At 45.8% G+C, this 19,071-nt stretch overlaps 1 protein-coding gene across 3 annotated transcripts in view; it reads left to right on the plus strand.

Annotated features, from left to right (window-relative positions):
- RACGAP1 (Rac GTPase activating protein 1) overlaps nt 1-19,071 on the plus strand; it is a 190,894-nt gene that overhangs the window by 22,869 nt on the left and 148,954 nt on the right. For 2 of the 3 annotated variants that reach the window (XM_084877403.1, XM_084877404.1), the window contains exons 6-17: nt 64-117; nt 1,248-1,328; nt 1,739-1,856; nt 2,833-2,963; nt 3,702-3,866; nt 5,083-5,178; nt 5,265-5,463; nt 7,122-7,227; nt 7,390-7,522; nt 7,632-7,767; nt 8,420-8,525; nt 8,806-9,923. In XM_084877403.1, coding sequence (XP_084733529.1) covers nt 64-117; nt 1,248-1,328; nt 1,739-1,856; nt 2,833-2,963; nt 3,702-3,866; nt 5,083-5,178; nt 5,265-5,463; nt 7,122-7,227; nt 7,390-7,522; nt 7,632-7,767; nt 8,420-8,525; nt 8,806-8,881 — 1,401 coding nt within the window. In that variant the 3' untranslated portion in view covers nt 8,882-9,923. Of the gene's footprint in view, nt 1-63; nt 118-1,247; nt 1,329-1,738; nt 1,857-2,832; nt 2,964-3,701; nt 3,867-5,082; nt 5,179-5,264; nt 5,464-7,121; nt 7,228-7,389; nt 7,523-7,631; nt 7,768-8,419; nt 8,526-8,805; nt 9,924-19,071 lie in introns of those variants that run through there. The other variant, XR_014794462.1, reaches the window with a different exon arrangement.

Below are 19,071 nucleotides of genomic sequence, written 5' to 3' on the forward strand. Positions count from 1 at the left end.
TTGCACAGGGTTTAGGGGAGGCCTAACCAAAGAAAGAAATTAATACAGTGTAATTGTCAACAGGATTGGGATTCTTCTGTAATAAAGACTTTCAAACTGAAGAAGAGAGAAAAGAGGGTATGTTATTTCTTTTTTCTTCTTTTTTTTATCTTTATTGTTGAAAGTATTACAGATGTCCCCCTTTGTTTTCCCATTGACCCTTCTGCAGGCCTTTACCCCACTATTGTCTGTGTCCATGGGTTATGAATGTGTGTGTGTGTGTGTATTTCCCCCCCCCTTTGGTTGATCTCTTCTCTCTCCCCAGTCCTTTCCATCTGAGAGTCCTTAATCTGTTTCATGCTTCCATGTCACTGGATCTGTTTTGTTTGTTAGTTTCTTTTTATCCTTATCTCTTTCTTTCTTTAAAAAAAATAAAATAAAAGTTTCCTTGTAAGTTCTACCACAATATTGCATTTCTGACTGTTGCTCTAGCCTAGTGTTCGGCAAACCGCGGCTCGCGAGCCACATGTGGCTCTTTGGCCCCTTGAGTGTGGCACTTCCACAAAATACCACATGCAGGCGTGCACGTGCAGTGCGATTGAAACTTCGGGGCCCATGCGCAGAAGTCGGTTTTCGGCCTGGGCGAGTGTGTTTTGAAGAAGTGGCGTTAGAACACTCAAAGGGCCAAAGAGCTGCATGTGGCTCTCGAGCTGCGGTTTGCAAACCACTGCTCTAGCCATTGTTAAATACATTTTAATCCTTGCTGAGGGTGGTAACTCAGGATAGAATTCTGTCCCATTTTACTATTCTGGACTGCTCTCACTTTATTCATCATATGGAAAAGGAAATGCTTAAGTTTATTTTGAGTTGTCATATGACTTTTTATGCAGAACTTTTGTGCTCTAATAAAAGCTTCAGACGTAATGTGTGTATAATGGGATAATCAGAGGTGTGTCTGTGTGTGCTTGTTTAGAGTGCTTAATATGTTTCCAAAGACTTCTTGTCCTTAGATAGGATTACAGCTCTACTTTCTCTGTGCTGTCATCTAAATTTTTCCCAAGCTTGCTTGTTTCTTAAGGGAAGACATTTTTGTGTTGGTACAACTTAAGCTTCATGTGGAAATAGGCAGTGAGAGAGAGCACATTGTTTGTTATTTACCATAGCCTTGGATCCTAGGACTTGGATCCAAGTTGTCTAATGAATAAGTTTATCTTCTGTGCTTCAGATGTGCTTGGCAGTAAAGTTAATGGTGTTTGCCCCCTCTCTAGCGCTCCAATAGCCGACAGTTCATTGATGGCCCCCCGGGACCTATAAAGAAAACTCGTTCCATTGGCTCTACAGCAGACCAGGTAAGACTAGTCAGGCCAAGACAATTGTGCTCTTGAACACATTAAAGATTAGTGGCTCAAAACATTAAAAATTCTGAGTGAACATTGTAAGTGTTACTTTGAGAGAGATGTTGATGAGGGTTGGTTTTTTTTTGGTTTTTTTTTAATGAAATAGAGTCCTTATCATCCATATGAATGGAATCAGTCTGATTAAGTAAACAGCTGTCAGTTTTATGCTTGATTCTTAGTTGCTTGTATGTATACCCCTGTGGCCTATATTTCTGTCCTAAAGTATGAGATTTTGACTTAATAGTGATTTGGGCCTTAAGTCCTAACAAAGGCTCAGGAATTTTTCAAGCATTCCAAAACCTGTAGTGGAGGGGATATTAGATTTAAATGTTTTTTCTTCCCTCATTACAATTTTGTTTCAGGGGAATGAATCCATTGTTGCAAAAACTACAGTGACTGTTCCCAATGATGGTGGGCCCATTGAAGCTACATCCACTATTGAAACTGTTCCATATTGGACGAGAAGTCGAAGGAAATCAGGTCTGCTGGGTTGTGGCTGATGGCCAGAGCATTGTATCAAACTCTACCTTAGATTGCTAGCTGGCCTATGCCATTAATGCATAACTTGTTATTCTTGATACTGTGTGTGTGTGTGTGTGTGTGTGTGTGTGTGTCTGAATAGCCATTATATTCACTTCTTTTTTTGTGTGTTATTTCTCACTGGAGGATATTTTTCCCATGGATTTTAGAGAGTGAAAGGGACCGACCAGGAAGGGGAAAGAAGAGAGAGAAACATTGATATGAGAGACACATCAGTTGGTTGCCTCCTGCTAGTGCCCCAATTGGACAGGAGAACCTGCAACCCAGGCACTTTACTTCATGGGCCAACACTCTTAACCACTGAGCACACCAACCAGGACTCACTTTTTTTTTTTAGAGAGAGAAAATTGTGAAAAGAGAGAGATGAAGAAAAAGAAACATTGATGTGAGAGAGAAATATCAGTTGGTTGCCTCCTGACTGGGGAATTGAACCTGCAACTTAGGTGTGTACCCTGACTGGGAATCAAACCACAACCTTTTGGTGTATGGGATGTTGCTCCAACCATTTGAGCCATACCAGCCAGCAATGAGATAAAAGGCTATTTACTTCTGATTAATGTTACAGATTACTGGTTATCTATCAACTAGTGGCCCGATGCATGAAAATTCTTGAAAGAGTAGGCCTTCCTTCCCCTGGCTGTTGGCACCTGCTTCCCTCCGGGACCTGGGTTTACCTCCGCTGGCTGCTGGCAGGCACTCGGGAGCAGGCTGGGTTCCCTCCTCCAGCCGCCCACAGGCCCGCAGGCACCCGGACCTGGGCTGGTTTCCCTCTGGCCCAGGCTTTGTCAGGAAGGACGTCCGGCAGTTATCCAGTTTAATTACCATATTACCCTTTTATTATTACAGATTACATTGAAATTGGGGTTAAAATTCAGAAGGAACAAAATACTTAAGGTTAAAGCTGCTTGCTTTCTAGGTACTTTACAGCCTTGGAGTAGTGACTCCACCTTGAGCAACAGGCCGCTGGAGCCAAGAACTGAGACAGACAGCTCCAACACTCCGCAGAGTACTGGGGGGATGCGTCTGCACGACTTTGTCTCCAAGACGGTAAGTCTCTGATTGCTCCTCCTTTTGGGGGGCACCTATAGTTTTTCAATTGTAAGAGTAATATGTGCCAGGAACAAATTTTAATACTCAAAATAGCAGTCACCAGCCTTCCGGACCTCACAGACCACCGGTTGGCGACAGATGCTCTAACATTATAGAGTTAAATGTTGAATTTCCTTTCTCCTTCCAATCCCACTCTGAAGGGGTCACTGCTGAATTACAAAAGGTGTGTAGCTTTCCATTCTGGGAGGAGCACTAAAATTCGAAGAAAGCAACTTTTCAGAAGCATTTCGTGCTTCTTAGTGACATATATTTATGTTTTATACTTATTAAATAGCATGTTTTAACTTTGTCCCATTTGATTTCCTCATAAAAACCCAAGCAAACTGACAGGCTCAGAGGAGTTAAGTGACTTATTTGAGCCACATGACAGTAAGTGGCATAGTTACGTGGAGGTTTTCTGACTCTATGTAAACAAGTTCTTTCCACTATTGTACACTCACTGTTCCCTTCCAGTGGATTGACTTTATGCAAGTTACTTAGCCTCTTTTTGCATCTGTTTCCTTAAATAAAAACACAACCTATTTTATGGGATTATTGTGAGAATTACACAAACAGATAAGTGTAAAAAAGGACTAGAAAGCTGTTCAGCACATCCTAAGTGCTTAAACTGGTTGATGATGTTGATAATTTCCTAATTCGTACCACTCTGTTCCTTCTGCCCCATTTCATCCTCAGGTTATTAAACCCGAATCTTGTGTTCCATGTGGAAAGCGGATAAAATTTGGCAAGCTGTCTCTGAAGTGTCGAGACTGTCGTGTCGTCTCTCATCCAGAATGTCGGGACCGCTGTCCCCTTCCCTGCATTCCTACCCTGATGGGAACACCTGTTAAGATTGGAGAGGTACGGCCTATGGAAAGCATCGTGTTAGGGCTTATTATTAGCTTTTCCGCAGCTGAATGTCAGTTTTGTTCTAAATTATGCTAAGTATGTTTTTCACGAGTAATGAATACAAATTATAAAATGTTAACTTGCAGTCGGGTTCTGTATGGGTTAGTCTGTTTTATAACCATTCTAGACCAAAAGTCCTCTTCCTTTACCTGCCCTCCCTTCTCCTTTCTCCTTCCCTTTTTTTCCCCATCCTCACACTTCCTCCTTCTCTTCCTTGTTTCCATTTTCTCCTTTCCTTCCTCCCCTCTCTTTTCTCACCTTCTTTCCTCTTCCCTTCCCTCCCTTCCCCGTCCTATCCTATTTTGTAAAATTTGAAACATGCAAAAGTAGAGAGATTAGTATAACTAATTCCCTGTTTTTATCACTCAAATTCCACAATTACTAATTCATTCTAGTCTTGCTTTATCAATATTCTTATCTCTCCCTCTTGGCCCTGTCCAGTAAATTATTTTGAATCAAATCCCAGACAACATATAAGTTCATCTATGAATATCTTTTCTCTTATGTTAGAGATATCCCAAACAAGGCTATTAAGATTAGGTTGCTTATTTCTAAAAATCTATTTAATCCTTCAAGAAAGTATTTATTGTAAAAGCAACATTAGCAAGAATCAAAGCAAAATGACTAAGCTACTACCCAGCCCCCAGCAAATCAAATGTTATTTCCCTAATCTTAAGAATTCTTATTTGTGCAAAGATTTTTTTTTTAAACAAATTTTCTGTATTCTGATATAGTACCATGGAGTTCTCCCTTAAAGGTAAGGCTGCGTCACAGCAATTGAGTTGTATTTATTTTCCTTACTAAGAATTAATTTAAAAGGCTTTCTTTTTTAAAAGCAACAAATTAGTTTATATTAAAGGCCTTACCTGTAATCTCATTATTGCTTTTTTCTGATGCCCTTGTGTATTAGAAAAACAAGGACGCAGTTGTAGCTAGTGGTTTTATTACTTGTTCATGAAGAGTATAGTATCTTTGACCATAAATCAGTCCTGGTGTGGAGGTAGGAAACATAATTGAGTGTCTCTGTTCTAATGTATGCGTTGGGAATAGGAATTTAAAGGAGACATGCTGTGCCAGCCTGAGTATTAGTTGGGAGATGGTTCTGCACTCTGGTCTAGATCTGCTGGTCTAAGTGGTAAAAATGATAACTTAAAACATTCCGTTTCAGGGAATACTGGCAGATTATGTGTCCCAGACTTCTCCAATGATCCCCTCCATTATTGTCCACTGCGTAAATGAGATTGAACAGAGGGGGCTGACTGAGGTAAGCATGAACCTGGAAGAGAGTGAGTTTGTTACTTGTGTTAACACTTATGAGCTTCTTAACTGAGAGTGTCTTCTCGATAACAGACAGGCCTATATCGGGTCTCAGGCTGCGACCGGACAGTAAAAGAACTAAAAGAAAAATTTCTCAGAGTGAAAACTGTACCCCTCCTCAGCAAAGTGGATGATATCCATGCTATCTGTAGCTTCCTGAAAGACTTCCTTCGAAACCTTAAAGAACCCCTTCTGACCTTTCGGCTGAATAAGACCTTTATGGGAGCAGCAGGTAAGAGCAGATCTTTTTTAAAAAACATTTTAGCCGAGGCCTGCAGACTGAAAGGTCCCGGGTTTGATTCTGGTCAAGGGCATGTACCTTGGTTGCGGGCACATCCCCAGTGGGGGGTGTGCAAGAAACAGCTGGTCGATGATTCTCTCTCATCGATGTTTCTAACTCTCTATCCCTCTCTCTTCCTCTCTGTAAAAAAATCAATAAAATATATTTAAAAAAAAAAAAAAATATATATATATATATATATATATATATTTATTTATTGATTTTTTACAGAGAGGAAGGGCGAGGGATAGAGAGTTAGAAACATCGATGATGAGAGAGAAACATCGATCAGCTGCCTCCTGCACACCTCCTACTGGGGATATGCCCGCAACCAAGGTACATACCCTTGACCGGAATCAAACCTGGGACCCTTGAGTCCGCAAGCCAACGATCTATCCACTGAGCCAAACCGGTCAGGGCTAAGGGCAGATCTTAATACTTGAGTGTGAGTCCCACAAGGGGCAGGAATGTTTGAATGTTTTTGTTTGCAGCTTTATCCCCATCTAGTAAAGTGCCTGAAACACAGCAGATACTCAAATACTTTGATGGATAAATAACTATGTCATGTTGCCCATGCCTGTTTTCTTCCTGTCGAAACAGTAGGGCTCTCAGGTTTTTGTTGTTGTTTGGCCCAGTTTTAGGTTGGGCTTTTGAACTTAGAACCATCTTTAATTCCCTTTTCTCACATTTCACATTTAAACCATTGGCTGGCAAATCTTGTCTGCAAAGATCTTGTAAAATATAGGCTACATTTGAAAATATGGTCTTACTACCACTCTGAACATTTCTCACCTGGAGTAATGTAAGAACTTCCTGTTTTTCCTGTTACTACTCTTACCCTCTGAGGTAGAGTAGTTAGAGCGGTTCTTTTAAATTACATGATATTATTTCTGCCCTCAGTGCCTTCCAATGGCTTCCCTTCATTCACAGGATAAAATCCAGTCCTTAGCATGGCCCAAAGACCCTGCATGATTTGGCTCCTGGTTTTGTATCCAGTATTATTTCCTTTTATGCCCTTCCCTTCTTTCTTTCCTCTCTAGGTACAATGGAGTTCTTGCAATTCTTAGAACATACCAACCCTCCTGGCCTTCACAGTAGTTGCAGAAATAATATTTGCATGGTTTGCTTCTTTTATTTCTTTCAGGTTTCTTTTTGAATATCTTTTCCTCAGAAACCCCTTTCCTGACCAGTTTTTCTAAAATAACAGCTTCCATTACTTTCTAGCTTCTTGCCTGCCTTATTTTATTACATGTGTTACTACCTAGTAGATATTTGCTTTTTTTTAGTAACGCCTCCAATAGTACCTGGCACATAGTAGGCCCATAAACATGTTCTATGAACAAATGCCTTCTTGATAATTGTAGTCATAGCAGTTGTATGTCTGCCTTCCTGCAAGAGCTGGTTTTTTAAAAGTTCTGATTTCTAATATTGAACTGTTGGCCAGTATCCTGCTTGTTAATGAACCTAGAGTCTGATGTAGTCATGAACCTAATCAGAAGTTTCAGGAGCTTACTGTATAGATGAGACTTTGTGGTCGATAACTTGGACGCCTGCTGTCAAGGGAAGTGAAAGCAGTCTTAGGCCTTTTGGTACTTTCTTTCCATTTATAGAAATCACAGATGAGGACAACAGCATAGCTGCCATGTACCAGGCTGTTGGTGAGCTGCCCCAGGCCAACAGAGACACATTAGCTTTCCTCATGATTCACTTGCAGAGGTAAGGACAGCAGAAAGTTGTTTCTGGGAGTTAGGGAATTTTCCAAGGGAAAACAATGTGGGTTGTGTGTCAGGGAGGTGAATTGTTTTCTTGTAGAACTTGTATTTTGGTCTGTGTTTAAGTAGAGGAGCAAGTCTTATAATATAATGTTCTTTTGCTTAGAGTGGCTCAGAGCCCAAACACGAAAATGGATGTTGCCAATCTGGCTAAAGTCTTTGGACCTACAATAGTTGCCCACGCTGTGCCCAATCCAGATCCAGTGACCATGTTACAGGACATCAAGCGTCAACCCAAGGTGGGCAATCATATTTATACATGAACTTGTGTGATATGATAACATGAGCGACTGGTGAGAGATAAGCCCTGAGATTTGGAAGCTTGCTAACGTATTTGGTGGCTTTTAGGTGGTAGAACGCTTGCTCTCACTGCCCCTGGAATACTGGAGTCAGTTCATGATGGTGGAACAAGAGAACATTGACCCCATGCATGTCATTGAAAACTCAAATGCCTTTTCAACACCACAGACACCAGATATTAAAGGTAAGGCCCTAGTTGTGCTTTTTAAAAGACCTCTTCAGATTTAGTCATGGGCTGTTTCCCTGCCTTTGCTAGAGTTATTTGAAATTCATATTCTCCAATAAAAATTAAAATAGTTTTGAGAATGCTAACGTTGAAGGAGAATTTATACAGATCTACTATCTTGATTTTCCCCACCTTCTATGTTCTTCTTTACCCATATGGAAAGTAAAAAACATAGATACAATAATAATTTATATATAATTTATCCTTATGTTTCTTGATATGTTTTACTAATTTGATTTCTTAAAAGCTTTGCCAGTTTGTAGGAGGCTGGTTTTATTCCAACCTCAGTGGCACTGGCAACCTCACATGTTCTTTCATTATAAGGTAGCATATTATTGCTTGTAATATAGGTAAAAATCAAGTGGTCAAATGTTAGATTTGTGTAGTTTGAAGTTTGAGGATGGCCTAAATCAGGAAGTGAATGAATGTCAGCAATTCATAGTTCAAAAGTGATGTGTTACATGATGACAGGCATGATCTCTGGGGCATTGCTAGCTCTCTAGCCTTAGTTCTTAAGTATTTCACAGGGATTTCAGCTTAAAACTGGCCACCTTCATGGGTGCTTTTTTTCCCTCCCCTCCTTTACAAATATGCTTAACTGTGATTGAAGTGAGTTTTCTGGGGCCTGTGACCACGCCTGAGCATCAGCTTCTCAAGACGCCTTCCTCCAGCTCCCTGTCGCAGCGAGTCCGCTCCACGCTCAGGAACACGCCCAGGTATGGGGATTGCCTGTTTAGATCTCTCTCCCACCATACTGAAGCTAATTCAAAGAAAGATAGAATTAGATCTTAGCTAGTGGCTAGATTTTAAAAGGAAACCTGGAGCCATAAGGATCCCTCTTTACAGTCCCAGCCCCCCCATCTCAGATGACTGAGTAGCTTACAGAGTAGTTTTTGAGGAGTTTCTACTTTTAGTTCATTAAATCATCATGTTATAGTTGTTCATTTACTGTTTTTTCATTGAATACTTTTTCTAGTTTATTCTCTTTTTCTTCAGGTTTGGGAGCAAAAGTAAGTCTGCCACAAACCTAGGACGGCAAGGCAACTTCTTTGCTTCTCCGATGCTCAAGTGAAGTCGCATCTCCTGTTACTCCAGCATTTACTGCTGCAAAGGCAGGACGCACCTGTACTCTGCGCGCAGCCTCCTGCACTCGTTACTACTTTTAGCATTCTCCAGGCTTTTAATCAAGTATAATTGTGCATGGGGGTTTCATTAAAACTATATATATCTTCCTCTCTTTCTCTCAAGTGATGTAACATCAACACCTTGTGCTGTGGTTGGGAGCTTTTAGATGGGAGCTCTTTGTAGGGGTAGAGGGCAGTATGAAATTCATTGTGATCGCGAGGGGCTGTGGTGGGGAGGGCCTCGTCCCTTTGCCTGAAAGCTAAATGCTGCTCATGGAATGACATTTCTGTGGTATTACTTAGAACTTATTTTTGTGAGGCGATGATAGAAGCCCTACCTTTTTAGTAAAATTGACTTGTCTCAGAGTGGGAGGTGGGAGGGCAGGGTAAAAACAGGTTTGGATAGAGGATTTAGGATGGCTCCTGAGAACTGGACATCCCTCTTTCTTCATGATGAACTGGAGCTATAACCCGGAGCCTTCATAAAAATGGGATAGGGTGAGGACAGAACTAGTGATGGGTGTATTTTGGATTGATTAGGTTTAGTAGTGATAATTGGCACAACCTTGCAAAAGTGACACTGTGTATTTATCTCTAATGGGCCTCTGGCTGAATTTTGGCTTTGGTGGGAGTCAAGGCCAGTTTGTTTATGAATTGAATTCATTCTGATGCTTGAGCCCTGCCTGTCTGATGGAGCCGTAGAGGTCAGTATGCTGTCTATTTGGCATCCCACTAACACTACAGGGGAGATTGTCAATATTTGGTGTGGCAAGAAAAGCCACATTTTGTCTTTGCACTTTGGATGCTAAAATCTTCCTGTATAACATAGCACATCTAGATAAATATGAGTTTTCTTTTATTAAATTTATTTCCAATGTCTATAAAAATGTGTTTTTCTATAGAATGTTTATGACCCATATTGACCCTTGTCTGTACAATACATATTTGAAATAATATTTGGAAAAAAATAAATAGTTTTTTCAAAGTGAACGTGAGGTTGGTTGTCTTGTCCTGGAAGGTAACTTACGTTTAACATCTTTTTAAAGAAAATACTACTTTTTCCTCTAAGTGTTTTGAGTCTGTTCATCTCCGTTCCTTTATCACACAATCTTTACCACCAGCAGTAGTTTGTTTCTCATTGTCTCTTTTGTTGTCCATATTAAAGTCCTGGATTTGTCCCTTTGACTGTTACCCTCTAATTTTAAGAAATTTAAATAAAAAAGCAAACAAACTTTGAACAAGTCTTTAGGGACCAGAATGGTGCAGATTTTTAAAAACCATGACGCTGGCTGGCTGGCTGGCTGGCTGCCTGGAAGGAACATCCTTCACTGCTGGAAGTGACTCTGGAGTGAGCTGGATGATTAACTGAGGGCACCTGCACTCGGAACTCTGAAGCTGGTGAACAGAATGTATCTGAGATTGAACGGAAACAGTTGCAGGCTTAATATGTAACAGCAGAGAGAGGAGGCAACCTGCTGGCTTCTTTCCCAGGAGGTGGCACTCTCACAGCAGGGCCCATCTGCCTCAGCAAACTGACAGGACGGGCCCCTTCTCCCCGTCCTCGCCTTTGCACACACAAGCCCGTTAGGTTTTGTTTTTCTAAACTTTGTCCTAGGTGCCATTCCTTTCCTTGTGTCTCTGCAAGCCTAGTGTTGGCCCAGCTCCAGATTTGCTGTTCTGTAGACTCTCCCCAAGGTGCATTTTAAGTCACTAATGCAGAGGAAGTCAATGGATTGTAGAACGTTAGTAAGGCAAGGCTTCCCTATGCAGGAACTGATGGCCCATTAAGGAGAAAGAAAATGGTCCTGTGTGTCAGATGCTGGCAGGCAGTTGCTCAGTTTGGGGCTAGGCTACGAGACCTTGGCCATGAAAATAATTCTGATATTAGCAAAGGGAAATATGTACCCACCTCCAACTTCTTTAACAGCACTTCATGTGGAACAGCTTGACTTTCCACTTTCAAGGGCTTTCTTAATTAAATTACACTTCCGGTGTGAGATCTGTGGAAAGGGGTCAGCGCTTTGGAGTGGCCGTCACCTCTATCTGCTGCTCCCAACCCTTTCTGCTGCTCCCTCTTGCTCCTCCTTTAATGCGGTTGAACCTGACTGTCCCACTTGCTAATAACCAGAATCTTTAAATCTATTCTTCTATTATCCGTGTAAGTCTCCTGAGTTTGCTGTTTATTTAACTGGGCAAGCATTGCACAGTTTGGTTCAGCAGCAACGATTTGCATTTTTACTGGATGTTTAATGACTTCTTCCTTAAGAAGGTGAATTCATTGCTTGCAGAAATAGAAGGAGGCAAGAAGGCATCTGGTTTTGATTCGAGGGCTGTAGGGTGTTCAGGTGATTTACTGTGGTAAATGTAGTCATTTTGGGGGCTATAAACTGACCCTGTGGCATTGAAAGAGGTCTTGAATCCTTATAGTCATGGTTAAATTATTGGATAGCACAAAATGACAGGTAGTGCTGAGTGATTGCAAGGAACACAGCTACGAGGCTTGCTGTGTGTTTATTTTGTTACAGTAGGGCCTCCCTACCCACCTCAAGCTTCAGATAGACAGGCACGTATGTATGCATATGCGTACGGTATATGATTTCCTATTGGAAAAGCATGTGGGAGACCCACTGCTGTGCCAGGTACACCAAGCAGTTTGCATAATCATGCATCACCTTTTCTCACTCTCATGAGCAAGGAGAGAGCCGTTGTGCAATGCAGATCTGAGAAGCGAGGGTGGCAGAGCTCAGTGTTCAAGTCGCCATGGTTCTTGTTCAATGCGCATCAATGATAGTCTTGGTCATGACTCTGAAGCTGAAGCCACTGATGCAAAAAGCTTTTTAAGCAAGCAGGTTTGGGGCATGTTTGTCATGGTGTTTTTAGTATAAACAGGGTTTGGAGAATGGCCACTTAACCTAAGAATTTAATAATTTTTAAAAATCTCCCTGTAGCTGGTATATTTTGTAAATAAGTGATGGCCCTAGTCCAGGAGGACCTTGTATAACTTATTGGACTCGGGTTCTGAGTCTGTGTTTGTTGACGGTTTCTATTCACGAAGTCAGGCGGAAGACAGCTTGACATCACCAGGAATAACCTTGTAGTGTGTGGGAGCCGTCTCCTCTGCAGTCATGTGGGCTGGCAAAGGAGGCCACTTTTCAGGGACTCAGAGCTGGAAGCAGGAATTTTCCCTTTTGTCTACCTTCTCTGTAAGTCTTGCTTGCTGCACTTAAATGCATGTTTTTATATAGCATTACTCTCACATCTCAATACAGGTGGATACCATCTGTGTGCTAGGCTCAGACACATGTAAATGGAGAGTTAAGACTTCTAATCAAGCACTTGCAAGTTCATACCTTCTCTGGTTATCAGTGAAGATGGACTTGGGAACTGATTATCCACAGAGCCTCTAGGGAAAGTAATGTGATGGTTTACAGTGTGCAAAGTGCTTTCATTTATCATCCACTTGATCGCCACACCCACGTATGGTGGACAGGATTGGTGATATCCCAATTGACAACTTCAGAGAGGTGATGGCTCAAATTCCCACAGGTCTATAGTTTGGCTGGGATTAGACCCTGGGGATTGCAGCCCCACTCTGGAGGTCAACTGTGGTGCTTGCTACTTCAGATTCTTTAATATCGTGGACTTGTTAATACATTATCTATATATATAAAAGCCTAAGTGACCAACTGACCCCTTGCTATGACATGCACTGACCACCAGGGGGCAGATGCTCAATGCAGGATCTGCCTGCTGGCAGTAAGTGTGCTCCCACAGCAGGAGTGCCACTCAGCTGACCATCCCCTCCAGTGGCCTACAAGCCTGGTGGCCCACAAGCCCAGCAAGCCACTCCCTCCCTCAGTAGTCCTACAGGTCCAATCTCTGGAAAATGGGCCAGGCACTGACAGACTGGCACTGCTGGCACGATCCCGACAGCGCCGCCCTCCTGGAAGTCAGCCTCCGGTACTGTGGCCCGCTTCTCCTCCCTAGACGCTCCACAAAGAAGAAATGATATAAAAGTGGCCGCCAGGTGGCTCCTGACAACCGGAGCGAATGCCAGTGAGATGGATCCGGATCACGGCCAGCAAGGGCGTCCCACAGCCCTCCCGGAGGGCCGATTGCATCTCAGCTCCCCCCCTCAATCTCCATTGGGACAGGCGCCAGATGCAGGTCCCACAGCTGGTGAGTGCCCCTGCGGCTGCTGCAGCAGTGTGAGCCTCTCCTGATTAGGACTGACTGGGAGCGAGCCTACAGCAGGCCCAGCGGGGCTGGGATGAGCGGGAAAAGCAGGCAGGAGCAGCAGGTGACATTAGAGTGCCAGTTTTGGCCCAGTTCCCACAGGTTACTCCAAGGGATCCCACCTGTGCATGAAGTCAGGCACCAGGCCTCTAGTTAGGCACATAAATGATTCCACTCATTTCTGTATGTGGATCTGCTTTTGTGCTCTCAACAGATGACTGTGGAAGAGCAGGGAGGCCCAGGCTCCTGGGAAAGCGTTTGGGATGGGAATGTCTTGTGATTAGGGTGGTTGTCTGGTGGAATGGAAGACCTGTGCTTGGTGATCCAGGGCTGCATTCCGTGTGGAAGGAGGAGGAAGAGCTGGTGTGGGTTTGTGAGGTTACTCCTGGTGGGATTGCATGTGCATCTCGTGTGCTCTGAAGCTCAGAGCCAAGAACAGGCAAACCTCTGAACCAAAGCCATCAGCCTGCTTCTAGAAACGTGTCAGCGGATTAGCTTATTGGCTTTTCCCCTGAGTGGCATTAGCTCTCACCTCGACTCATGTTCACCATCTGGCTTTGAGTGAGAAGTCTGAGCGATCTCTCTCCAGCAGCCTGCTCTGTGCCAGGGCTTTCTGAGGGCTGTTCAGCTTCCTCCCTCACCCACGTGAGGGCCCAGTGCTCTCTAAGAAGAGGTTATCAGTCTGTTGTGTCCACATGTGTGCATGCCTGGGATCAAAAGAATACTTAAGACCTCAGAGGGGGAAAATCAGCTTAAAGGAGAATGAGTCAGGTGGTTAATGGCCTAAAGTCTTTATGTTGTCAAAACTAACAGGTGAAGCTCTCCGTAGGTGAGTTTTTGAAATGGAATTGTTCCTGCCACAGAGAAAGCGCCTTCTGCCTTCGAGATGATGCAGCTTGTCCAGATTTTAGTAGGGCGAGGGAGACGAAGGGGCTGGAATTTTTCTTCCTCGTTGGAAAGCAAAGCCTGGGGTGGAGGTTCTTAAATGAACCACCTCCCTCCCGGGGAGCTGGCTGCTCTCCCCTCCTAGGTTAATATGCATTGACTGGGGCTAAACGCTTGATGCTCCTGGACAGAGTCCAGCCCCTCAGCAGAGCAGCCACACTGTGGAGATACAGCTGCTGGCATTAAAGGGCTAAGCCCCTTTCCAGCTGCTCTGCAGTTTAACAGAGCTGTTTCAGTCCGATTAGGAGAGAATGACTAATCTCGCCATCTCATGGCATGGCCTGGAGGCTCCGGGGCAGATAACCCAGTAGGGTGGGAAGTGGTTGGATAAATGGTGGAGTGGTAGGTGATTATCTCAAAAATGGTGGTCCTGGCTTGTGCTTTGTTTTGTCTCCATGAGAAAAGTGGGGTTCTCTTCAGCAGTTCCCTGGTACTAAGGGAGAGGAGATGTTCACAGTGAGGGGTGGCCTGGGTGTCTAGGAGCTGGGCTAGCAACAGTTAAGCAGGTGAGTTGAGAGCATCTAAGGCAGTGGTTCTCAACCTCTCTAATGCCATGACCCTTTAATACAGTTCCTCATATTGTGGTGACCCCCAACCATAAGATTATTTTCGTTGCTACTTCATAACTGTAATTTTGCTACTGTTATGAGTCATAATGTAAATATCTGTGTTTTCCGATGGTCTTAGGTGACCCTGCTAACAGTTCTCAACCTGTGAATCCTGCTATAGAGCCTAAGACCATTGGAAAACACAGATATTTACATTACAATTCATAACAGTAGCAAAATTACAGTTATGAAGTAGCAATGAAAATAATTTTATGGTTGGGGGTCACCACAACATGAGGAACTGTATTTAAGGGTCGAGGCATTAGAGAGGTTGAGAATCACCGATCTAAGGGCAATGGTATCCATCCATATAGAGGAAGGAGAAGACTTGAGACACTCCACCCTTCCCCCGCCCAGTGTGGTTCCCATTTGGCCTTCTGTTCCCCCCTTTTTTTTTTTCTCTATTTTAATATATTGATTTTTTTAAAAAGAGGAAGGGAGGGATAGAGAGTTAGAAACATCGATGAGAGAGAAATATCTATCAGCTGCATCCTGCACACTCCCCACTGGGATGTGCCCGCAACCAAGGTACATGCCCTTGACCGGAATCGAACCTGGAACCCTTGAGTCCGCAGGCTGATGCTATATCCACTGAGCCAAACCGGTTAGGGCTGTTCCCCTTTTCTTTAAAATCTAACTTAAAAAGCCAAGACTTGAGAGAGAAATGACCATTCCTTGGTCATAAGTTGCACTTAAAAAATATCTTTTAATGTCTCTGAGAATTGAGATATCATAATCAATGGCATCTTACAAATATAATGCAGTGATTTTTCTTTCTTAGTGGCTCATAAAGTGGTAGTGCACCTTATTATCAATGTCATTTGTGTTGGAAGTGCTAGCTGTTTGCGGGATATATGCTGTTGGCTAGACCAGATGTGGTAGGAACCTGCTGCTTACTAGTAGCTGTGCAGAGATTGAAACAGGGAGTTCCTTCAGCTCTGAGGGAACCTGAGGAATGGGAAAAGCAAGGCTCAGCTCAGGACATTGGCACGAAGCCTGTGTAGGGTAGGACCAACGTTTGTCCAGCCATGACCCCCGAGCCATTCCATGGGACCCCTGAGCCAGGGGAGGGGGCAGAAGCTGCTGTGAGCCAGTGAGGCCAAGACCAAAATAACAGGACCTGCCGGTGGAGTTCTGGAATGAGTGTGGGCCGGAAACGCTCAGGTGCTTCAGCACAAAGGGGATCCGGTGGTTAGATGCGGGGCAGGGAGCTGGGAGTGTATTGCATCCTTTGTCCAGTTTGCTCCGGTCCCACAGCGCCTGGGAGGGCTTTTCTCCTCTGACACCGGAAGGCCCTGGTTCGGGGACCAAGACAAGAGAAGGACAGCGTGAAGGAGACGGTTGCCCTGAGGCGAGAAGTAGACTGAAAATATAATTTTGCTTAAGGTCTTCCTGGTTGGTAGGGAGAGGTGTTCAAGTAACTGAAGTAATGAGTGTGGAGCCACATGGAGGTGGGTGCTGGGTGCTGGGCGCTCGGAGGGAGGGAGGGAGCTGGAGGCTGAAGAGCCGGGAAAGGGATGTGTTCAAGCTGGGTCTCAGGATGAACAGGCAGCTAGAGAGGGCCTGGAGCGGATCCAGGCTAAGGAAGGCCCTCCAGCCCGGGGTTCTACAACCGGATCCCCAGCCCTGTCCGGCCTCTGACGTCTTCCGGCCCGCCCGACTGGCCTTGTTGGACCTGTCCACGCGGGGCAGGTGGAGTTGTTGGTCCCTGCCTCTGTCTCCGGCCTCCTCCATCAGCTCTTGTAACAACTGCCCCTGTATCTGACTTCATAAGAGCTCAAACAGTTTTTCATTTCCCTCTTTTCTGCCATCGGCTGCTGCCTATTAATTAGTGCCGTTGGGCTCCCCACCCTCAGTTCTTCACGAACCAAGCTGCCCCTCCCTGGGACATGATTACAGCCCTTGGCTGTGTGGACCCCCTGCCCCAGCCGCCAGAGTGGCCACAACTTGGCCTGATGCTTCATCTTGATTAGCCCTTCACGTCACCCCTCCTTCCTTCCCTCCGTCTTCCCCATGAGGCTGCCGGCCTGTGATAGCAGCCCTCTTCTCACGCTGCTTCAGGTCTTGGAGAACAGCCGGGGCTCAGGGAGACTGGGGCGATCCCCTCTCCTGACCCAGCAGAGTCTCCCATCAAAACCCCAGTCAGGCCCTGGCCAGTGTGGCTCAATTGGTTGTCCTGTGCGCTGAAAGGTTGCCAGTTCAATTTGTGGTCAGGCACATGCCCAGGTTGCTTGTTTGGTCCCTGGTAGGGGGTGTGCAGGAGGCAGCCAGTCCATATGCTCTCACATCGATGTTTCTCTCTCTTCCCCCTCCTCTATAAATTAATTTTTAAAAAAACAACAAAAAAAACCCAGTCAGCTTGTTCCAGATTACTTGACCTCATTATAGATCTGAGATCACAGATTTTGATCTGTGCTGCCTCTTCAACCCTCAGCTCTGGTGACTGCTCCTTTCTTGTTTACTTAGCTGCCATATGAAATCCCAGGTGCTCCAAGCCCTGCTTCTTTTCACCCCTTTATACCCACCCAGCTTCCTTACCCCCATCCCCTGAATCTCCCCAAACGGGCTCCCCAGCTGCCATCACTGCAGCCCTTCACGCCTCTGTTCTTTCTCGGGACACGCACGCCCCAGGCAGTGCGTCCGGGCCCGGAGGAACAAGCTCCATTTCCCGATGAGGAGAGCGAGGCTCGGGACCCTTAAGAATCTTGTTCCGGTGCACGCAGCTGTAAGAGCCTGAGCCGTATCTAAACTCAACCCTTCCATCCTCTAGACTGCCTAAGTAGTTCTTCTCTTTTAACCTTGGTGTACAGACTCCTTTAGGTCAAAATGATTTTCCTTGGAAAGAAAGTCTCTGGCTCATCATCCTGCCCCTCCTCTCCCCTCAGCCCAAAGGGCTCAAATGTGCCCCAGAACCTGGCCCCTGAGGGGGCCCTCCCCTCCCCACAGTGCGGCCCCAGACCAGACCTGTCCTCTACACCCGAGGGAGCGGTGGGGTGGGAAGCGGAGAGGGGCTTCCTGCCAACCAATGGGGAAGCGGCAGCCTGGGCTCTGAGCCGGCATCATCTGCTCCTGCTAAGACAATCATCAACATAAAAGGCTAATTGTATTAATCACCAAGGCACCGGCCGGAGTCCCCCTCCCTTTGGGGAGAATTATGAATTGCAATTGCAGATGGCTCTGCTGATTGAAAGCAGTGCTCAGCAGGGAGAAGGGCCAGATCAGATTACACACCATTAATTAAAAACTTCCCCTGACAAATGCGAGGAAGGGAGTGCGCCGAGGGTCTGCCTGGCTGGGTCTCCGTCCTCCCTGTGCTCCCCACGCCCACCCGGGGCCGGGGCTGCGGCCGTGGAGCCCACTGGCCGGACCCGCTGAGATGCGGCTCCCTGAAGGCCAGCCCTTCCCTCGGCCAGACAGATGGCTGGCTGTCCTATTAAAGGCTGCGGAGGAGGAGGGCTCCCCGTTGGTTCCTCTCTCCTGTCTGACTTGGGATGCTCTTCAGGCTGTAACCTAGTTCCTCACGTCTCAGGAAGCTGGGCCCCGGCTCTGTCACAGCTTCACAGGGCTGTTTGTGAAAGCAGCCCCAGCTTTCCCCTCAGGCAGTCACCCTTGCTTACCCTTTTGGCCCAGAGTTCCTGGGACAGAGGTCACACAGCTGGCTCTGGAGTAAGGGTGGGACTCAAGTGTGACTTCGCCCTCTTCCAGCCACCCCTGCCGGCTCCTGTGCAGCCGAGGCTCCTGAATTCTCCTCTTGATCAATCACCACCTCCTCTCCCTCCCAGCTGCCCACCTTCAGTCATGCATCCACCAGACTCTTATCGAGCACCGAGTGTCATGGCTCTGGGATGTGGAGGTAGCTTGTCCAGGAGCCTAAGGGCCTGCTGAGGAGCTCCACCTCTGCCCGCTTCAGCCTTCCGCTCCTGCTCCCTCCCGTCCCGGGGCTGTGTGGGCCCCCCTGGGGCACGATTTTGGAAAATTCCAAGCTGGGAGCTAGGGAGACCTAAGGGGCTGTGGTTCTCTGAGCCAAGTGACCTTTAGCAAGCCAATCACCTCACACACACACACACACACACACACGCACACACGCACACACGCACACACGCACACACGCCCAGCCACCCTGCTCACAAAGGCACCAGAAGCCCTGGGCGCTTTTGTGAGGACGGATGAGGGCAGCCCAGCCTGGGGAGATGTAGCCGGAAGCCGTCCTCTGCACTGACAGCATCACAGGACCCTGGGCAGGGCTGCTGTGGCCCTGGTCACAGGCTGGGCCTCGTCACCCAGCCTGGGAAGCTGGCAGCCCTTTGGAGACCTACCCAAAGGGAAAGGCCTATCTTATGGATTCGGTT

Source organism: Pipistrellus hanaki (assembly GCF_964339955.1).
Source record: "Pipistrellus hanaki genome assembly, chromosome: 3".
NCBI classification, from domain to species: domain Eukaryota; kingdom Metazoa; phylum Chordata; class Mammalia; order Chiroptera; family Vespertilionidae; genus Pipistrellus; species Pipistrellus hanaki.